This window comes from Miscanthus floridulus, chromosome 14 (genome assembly GCF_019320115.1).
Source record: "Miscanthus floridulus cultivar M001 chromosome 14, ASM1932011v1, whole genome shotgun sequence".
Lineage (NCBI taxonomy): Eukaryota > Viridiplantae > Streptophyta > Magnoliopsida > Poales > Poaceae > Miscanthus > Miscanthus floridulus.
Window position 1 is genome coordinate 3,715,098 of NC_089593.1, and position 8,033 is coordinate 3,723,130.

Here is an 8,033-nt window from a genome sequence, read left to right on the forward strand (position 1 = left end):
CAGGGGTGACTAAAGTTTAGTTATTGATTTTAGTAGCTAAATTTTAGTCATTAGAAACAAACAGACCCAGTCACCTAAATTAGCTCCTAAAGTTTAGTCACCCTCTATTTAGTTTGATGGACTAAAAGAGGCATTTAGTCCCTTTTAGTCAAGGTGTTTGATACAAAGTGACTAAAAGATGAGACAACCTGACTAAAAAGTATGCTTTAGTCCCATTTAGGACACTTGGGTCACTAGTTGGTTAATGTATTTTTAGTCCCATTTAATTAATAAAAATAACTAAATAAGACTAGACTTAGAAGACAAGCCAAACACCCCCTCAATGTTTCAGACAGACCAGATGGACCGAGTGACAAATACGATTATTGGGTGTCCCCAAACTCCCAAAGCCCGAAGCAAAAATCCCACTGAAGCCGGCCCTTGGAAAGACAGAAGTGAGTTCCGTACGTGCATTCTTTTCCTTTCTTCTTCCCCACCCCAACCCTATTCCGTCTCCAGCCAGCACCTAAATAATGCAAGCTTGGTGCTGCGGAAAGGGAAAGCGGGAGGAGTGAGAGAGCCACAGGGGAGGTGGAAATAGAGCAAATGCAAGAACAGGGAAAAGCATTAGGAGGTGGCGGCGACGGCGACGGCCACGGCCGCGGCCGCGGCCAGGGCGGCAGAAAACGGGACCGGCCGTACTACCTCGGAGGGGCAGGTGGTGATGAGGAGGGTGGTGGTAGCGGCGGCGATAGTGAAGGAACGGACCAACCGTACTGCAGCGGAGGTGCAATCGCTGTGGGAGAGAAAGGAGGTGGCGGAGCGCAGGGAAGGCAGGGAGAAGCGGGAGCTGGTGGCGATGGAGGACGGGAGGAGGACCTGACGGACCATGTGTTAGTACGAGCCATTCCGTATACAAGGCCCGCTCCTCTTGGTCGGCATGCTCGGGTGTGTCTCAATTCTCAACTCAGAAAAGGCTGTCTTTTGTGTTTTCAGCAAAGTTTAGTCTTTTTTCCACAATCTGCAACTCTATCAATTCTCAACTCAGAAAAGGCTTTGTCTTTTGTATTTTCAGCAAAGTTTAGTTTTTTTTTTCCCACAATCTGCAACTCTAGCGACATCAATAGGTAGGTTCGACTTGCAGGAGTTTTGATTTAAGCAAAGCTTAGTTTTTTTTTCCCAATATGCAATTCTAGGGATATCAACGAGTAGGTTCTGACTTACAGGGGTTTTGATTTTAAATTACTCAACAGCGGGATGTATACAACAACGGGTTTAGATAGCTTATTTTCCTTCATTCATGTTTTTCCTTTTCCTTTACATTGTTACTGAACAGGTTTTTTTTTGTTTTTTTTTTTTGTTTTTTTTTTTTTTTGTAGAACTATGGCATACTTGATCTGATGGGAACAGTATGGAAGTTCGATATAGATGGCGAAGAACTGTTCTAAATTACCGCCTCTGGTGTTTCAACAATACCACTTTGCACTATGAATTTGGAGATGGTAATAGGCGGTGTTGTACGCTTCCTGATTCTGGGCATTTCCTTATTTATGTCCATTATCATGCAAAATGGATATGTGCTGTCATTGATGAAGCATCTGGTTATCTTGATGGTTACATAGCTAGAAGTACTGGAAGAACCATTTTATCTTGGCATCCGTGAGAGCTCAGAAACAGATACAGAACCACAGTATATTGAGCATGCAAAAAAACTTCCTTGGGATGGTGGATACTATGATGAGGCTGCCTATACAAGATGTGGAGATCGATCTTTGGTTAACTCTTTTCTCATTCTCTATGCTCACGTTGAAGAACAAGTGCCCAGACCCTCAACTTTTCAAGTGATTAGTGCTGGTGAAACCTTCATTTTATATCTTGCAGAAGCTGGAAGGTCTGATAGTCTCTTCATTGGAAACATCTTCAAAAACTTTAGGGCAGCAAATATGGTGGGAAAAGAGCCAATTGGTAATGCAAGAATGTGGAAAAGCTCATGTACAACTATTTATAGAGCAGCAGCGATAAAAGATACAGAATTTAGTAGCAAAACTAAAGATAAGAAACAAACATATGCAAGAGAAGGGGTGGCTACTAATAGTGATGTAGCGGAGGCAAAGATTGCTCTAGAGGATATCCGGCTTATGCACAGACCTAACCATAAGCGTGGGTATTTTTACCTTAAGGATATGCCCATGCATTTGTCCAAAGAAGGACCCGTGGATCCAATATGGGCGGAAAATGAGCTAAAAAATAGCCATAAAATGGATTTGGATGATTCAAGTTGGGGATTTCTCATGGAACACTTCCCTCCATTTCCTACTACTAAGGATGCTAGGTAAATGACATCTTAAGCAGGCAGGATATGAAGATGGTGCTGCAAGTGTGGTTGGTGCTGGCATGTTGACAATTACTGTGGCCTTCTGTGAATTTATCTCTTCTTTTGCTTTCCATTTATCATTTATCAAGGTGTTTTTTGTTGCGAACTGAAAAAGCCCTTGGTATTTTTGTCACTTTTGTAGTCCTATGTAACTTGTGGAAAGAAGAAATCTGATCTGTTTTGAGAGTAGTCGATGGCTGGGATTAAAACAGCTATGGTGGACTGCTACTGCTGTGCTGAAGGGCTGGGGTCTGCTGTGCTCCATGAGAATTTAGAGGTGCACAAGTGTTTGGTGGAGAAGCTGGAGGAGCTCTCAAGACCGGAGCAGATGTGGGCTGGTTGTGTTGGAGCTGTGGCTCCCTGTTTCTTTTGTGTACTGATGAGGTCCAAACCTTCTTTCTTTTTTTGGGATGGCTACTGAGTTGCAAATGTACTGATGAGGTCCAAACCTTCTTTCTTTTTTTGGGATGTCTACTGAGCTACAAATCTGTGGTAGCTTAATACCGTTGTGGTCTAGACGTCTGGTAGTAGTCGTGTGTCATACTCTACTTATGCTGTAGACGCTGGAACAATTTGGTCCTGATTAATACACTGCACTATGCATGATCTTCCAAGCCTGTGTTTGCACGTCTAGCATGTCATTCGACTGTTGTCTCCCAGTTCAGCAGATAATGATCTGCTTGAACCTTGCTGCTGCAAGTGACCTGTGGCAAAGAGGAATGCCAGAAAAAGAACCAAACGCTTTGTTCAACACAGGATTCAAGCACCAAGCGCAGTGCTCCCACAAATTTGGGTCCAGTCTAGACGGTGAAGACAAATAGCATCATCAAAGCCAAGACTTTACAAGAATCGCCACATCAACACATCAAGACTAGCAACATATCTCAAATATCTGAGAATAACTCTGAACATAATGCAGACTTTACAAGAATCGCCACATCAACAGATCAAGATTAGCAACATATCTCAAATATTAAGGTATGAGAGAGCGTGCGTTGAACATGGCACACTGAACCACACTGCTAAAGAAGCCATACATCAAACTTTCAGCAACCCACTACTGGAAGTTGTCCCCTTGTTTTTACACCTCTTCTTCCAAGCGTCGTATCTTGATGGCCTGCGTCCCAGATTCTTTGGAGCAAAGAACACCCTCACATAAAATGGAACTGAGTCATCATCAGGATAACTTAAAGCTCCAACAACTCCATCCTGAAAGGTCCACTCCAAATGCGGATTTTCCCATTCCAAGCGAATACTCAGTTTTTCTTCTACCGTCACTGCAACCACATGCGTAAAAAGTTTGCCCTGAAAACATTTCCCCTCGAAAAGCAAAATCTCCTTATCAAAACAACTGCTGGAAGCAATGAATCTCACGTGCTGAGGACTGTCAACACCTGTGAACACCTCTATAACTGCCTCAACACTCTCTGAAAGGAACATAAAGTCCATATCCAAGATTGCATCTTCACTGTGAATCCGCCCCGTGCGCATCTTATTGAAACTGGAGCGCAAGCAAATCTCAACATACTCAGAAAGTAACCGTTCATCGGTTGATCCCTCCTCTTCCTTTTTCACCCAAAGATCAACTTCCAACAATGCACGATCTAGTACATAGATTCCTCGGCAAGGGCTACAAAGAGGCAAGTCTTCAGATTCCTGCAATTTAACAATTTGTTAGAAATCAAAGGGCTGAACATGTACTCAAAAAGAAATGTGTAACAACAGAATAAACACAACAGGATGTGAATGCTTGTATAAATGAATTATTGACAGATACTCTATCAGCAAGACAACCAGCTTTGCACATTTTTTCTTCTTGGTCTAATGACATAGATTTTTAGTGGATTTTGTAGCATGTTAGGGTGTTAAGAATCAACAACAAAAAATGTGGCATACTCTCTTCATTGCAAAATGTACTACAAATGGTAGTTAAGATCCAATGATTGCTTTGTCAACTAGTATATGAACTGAGCAGCAAACAAATTAATCTGAAACGTTATAGATGAATGAAACGTACAAAGTTCGTGAACTAATGCATCTAACCATAAATAGCTCCTGATATTAAAAAAACTAATTGACATGTATCTCATGCTTCTGATAATCATGTTCAGCAAATTTTGAGAATACCTAGTTGAGTGCCACATACTTTGTTTCCTTATCAAGGTGTCTAGACTCTAGACCATATCTAGAACCCCAACTTAGGCAAAGTTGATAAAAAAATATGTGGGGAGGTGTGGCAAGGCACAACATCAAGTGAACCAAATGGCACCCTGGAAGAGTCGAAGCTTTTATAATCTGAGAATATGGCAACGAACCATACCCTAACTTTGTTACAAGTAACCTTACACAAGTTTTTGCGCCAACAAAATTTGGAGGGTGTTTGGCTCACACATTAACTTAGAAATGGCATCATTTCTTAGGCACATGTTTGGTTCACTCCAATAACTAGGCTTGTTACACTTTGTTGGCACCATAAACCACATGTTATACACTCTGTTTTCTTGCCTAACTTTATATAGCTGTGGCTTCAGGTTTATTAAGTTAGGCTTTTAAGACATGATCCAAACTCTGCTGCATGCCTAACTTGAAGTGTAGCAAGGTAAGGGTTTTGAAAAAAAAAACATCCCCCAAGGTTAAAAAAACGAGAAACAAACTGTACCTGATAGATCATGACAGGATTGTCTCTCGAACGGTTAAAGACATAGTTCCTCAACGGCTCCAAGTCATCACGCACGGCGAATGTTCCGTAAATACTAATGGGATAGGATTTAGATTTATAGCTTGACAGCCTCAGAGAGAAGATCTGCATCATCTGCTGTGGTTCACGAAATCCAAGGATTGATTTAGCTGCAAACAGGGAGAAGAAACATTAAAATTACTAAACATACACAGATAATAACACTGCAGGTTACTGGATTCTGTATAGACTATAGTAGAAACCAATTGGCACTTACTCTGGGAGGTATCAGTGATCATGTATTCACGGTGATAGCAGAATCCCCTCGTGATGCAAGAATATGTTGTCACAGGGAGAACTCTCAAAGGCCCTGGAGCAACAGGAGTATTCTCATCTCTCTCATTGCACGAGTCCGAGAACTGCTCCCACAGATGGGCCATTCTATTCATCGAGTTCAATCGTATCTCCTTCTCTTGTCTCAATGTGAAGCTTTGCCCTGAAGAATTCAACATGTAGCAATGCCAATTAACCTTACCAGATAATCCTATTCAGCATATCACTAGTGTGTGTGTGTGTATATATTGCCCTGAATATATATATATATATATATATATATATATATATATATATATATATATATATAGACGAATGTAGTAGAGTGCATGTATTGGTTTGTATAAAGCTACATTGCTTGGAGTTGGTGCCAACTTAGTCTGCTGCAGAGAAGAGGGTGTCTACTCACTCGTCTAAAAAGAATGTAATTCTCAATCTTAAGTTTGGCCAAATATATACAGAAAAAAGTACTCCCTCCATCCCAAATTGTAAGTCATTCCAAGAATCTTGGAGAGTCAAAGTTTTTCAAGTTTGACTAAATTTATATAATAAAATAATAATATTTATCATACCAAGTAAGTATCATTAGATTCTTCATTAGTTATATTTTCATATTATGCCTATTTGATGTCATCAACCTTTGTGTTTCTCTCTATAATTTTAGTCAAACTTGAAAAAGTTTGACTCTCCAAGATTTTTAGAATAACTTACAATTTGGGATGGAGGGAGTATTGATATTTATTATGCATAATAAGTATCATTAGATTAATCATATGGAATATATTGTTATAATAAACCTATTTGGAGAATGTAGACACTAATTTTTTCTATAAACCCAGAATATTATTTGGAGATACATAAAAGTTTGATTTAGTCCAAACAGGATTAGGTCCTTTTTGGGACTGAGGTAGTACCTGGGCAGGTTATCTCATAGTCAATGGGGTAATTTTCGTCCACCACATCGCTGTATTTGACCCTAATCGCTGAAATTGGGAAGTAAAATCCTTTGATTAGAGGAACGCATAGGTGGTACGGGGCAAAGGAGCGCGAATGATAAATTTTTATGGGGAGGAGAAGAGAAGCACCGAACAGCTACCAACCTTTGCCAATGGGAGGCCGGCGTTCAGTGACAGGAGCCGAAGCGAGCCCCGGGTCCAAGCAATCGCCACTGGGGTTGGGGACCTGGAGTAGCGCCACTGGCGGCGCCATCGCCGACGCTACGGTTTCTCCCATCCGACGGAGCGATGGAGGCGATCAAGGGTTGGGGTCTAGCGATGAAAACGGATAGGATACGGACGTTGTTTTCATATTTATTTATGTTCGGATTCGGATTCGAATATTGATAATATCAACTATGTCGGATATGATACGATGTTCGGATTCAGATTCGAATACGGATAATATCAACTATGTCGAATAGGATACGATTGGATATCGACATTATAAATATACGATTTGAGTATTTGGATACGGATACGGTATCGGAGGTTAGATATCCGGACTTGAGTACGGACAGATCTCAACTACTCTAAACGAATTCGGTTTCAAATACGGTCGGAAAATATTCATACCGTTTTCATCTCTTGGGGAAAGGCGACACAGTGAAGAGGAGAGGGCGGAGGAATCCGTATCCGACACGAAATCGGGCAGCCCAACGCGTCCAATTGTGAGGCCAAGGAGGAGCCCGGCCCAACACAGCACGCCTTCCTTTGTTTCTTTTTCCTTTTGTTTTTAATACAAATCCTTGCTTCTATAATTCACTATTAATATTTCATTCATTATTGAAGCCAAATAAAGTTGAAATCCACCTAATTTGTCTCTCGGGCTTACTAGCACCCGGACGTCCTAGTCAATTTCCCATGGCTGCAACGCCGTTTCACATGCCCACATGGATCCCGCACCGCCCCAAACGTCATCAGCATCGAGAAGAGAGGGAGGGGGCGGCGGATGCCTAGCCGGCTTCAGGAGAAGAAGACACCGAGGTGAGGCAGTAGAAAGAGAGGACGGAGTTGCAACACCTGATCTACTTTTAAAACATGTAGATGCAACACTTGCAACATATGTCTGAAGGTAGATGGACACTTGAAACATGCATGTGAAACACTTATAAAAACACCTAAAATTCACTTTAAACCCATTGTAAAATATAAGCAATGTCTATATAAAACACTTGCAACATATATTTGAAACATATGCAACATCTAAATAAACCACACTTGCAACATATGTCTGAAAAACTAGATGAAACATTGAAAACAGAAGTTTGCAATATACGTGTACAACAATTGCAGCATATGCAACATCCGCATGAAACACTTGCAACATATCTCTAAAACATCTGAAATACTTAAAACATACACTTTCAACATGCGTTTTCACCCTATCATTCTTCTTCCGAACGACTTAGAGTAGAGCGAGGAACAGCCGGTTCTGGCCATCTGATGGTCGAGGATGGTGGCATGGCCTAGTAGTGACTAGCTGTGCCTGTGCCTAGCTTGGGCTCGGCCAACAATGGCCCCACTCCTGGCTGGCAAGCCACACACGGTGGTCGGAAGGACCACCGATCTCGGCGAGGTCGGAGAGGAGCGACAAGGACAACGACACCGCAGCGAGGTACGACAACAGGGAGTGGCGCGCGCGGTAGGTGCGGGAATGGGGAGCAGCGCGCGG

The 8,033-nt window shown here is 41.8% G+C and overlaps 1 protein-coding gene and 1 pseudogene across 1 annotated transcript; one reads left to right on the forward strand and one right to left on the reverse strand.

The window, feature by feature from the left end:
* The first annotated feature begins 585 nt into the window (after nucleotides 1-585).
* LOC136502908 (uncharacterized) lies at nucleotides 586-2,957 on the forward strand (annotated as a pseudogene).
* Nucleotides 2,958-3,192: 235 nt separating this feature from the next.
* LOC136505975 (uncharacterized) lies at nucleotides 3,193-6,628 on the reverse strand. Its single transcript, XM_066501104.1, has 5 exons — nucleotides 6,464-6,628; nucleotides 6,278-6,346; nucleotides 5,308-5,526; nucleotides 5,013-5,200; nucleotides 3,193-4,009 (listed from the first exon to the last, which is right to left on the reverse strand). The coding sequence occupies exons 1-5, from the start codon at nucleotides 6,594-6,596 to the stop codon at nucleotides 3,392-3,394; spliced, it is 1,227 nt and encodes a 408-aa protein (XP_066357201.1). The 5' UTR covers nucleotides 6,597-6,628; the 3' UTR covers nucleotides 3,193-3,391.
* Nucleotides 6,629-8,033: the final 1,405 nt, after the last annotated feature.

What these genes read in the sequence shown, in the direction of transcription:
- LOC136505975 (XM_066501104.1), bottom strand. Translation starts at nt 6,596, where the DNA reads ATGGGAGAAACCGTAGCGTCGGCGATGGCGCCGCCAGTGGCGCTACTC. An exon ending in GATCACTGATACCTCCCAGA is followed by an intron (nt 5,201 to 5,307) that starts GTAAGTGCCAAT and finishes CCCTGTTTGCAG; the next exon opens with CTAAATCAATCCTTGGATTT. An exon ending in ATCCTGTCATGATCTATCAG is followed by an intron (nt 4,010 to 5,012) that starts GTACAGTTTGTT and finishes GTTAAATTGCAG; the next exon opens with GAATCTGAAGACTTGCCTCT.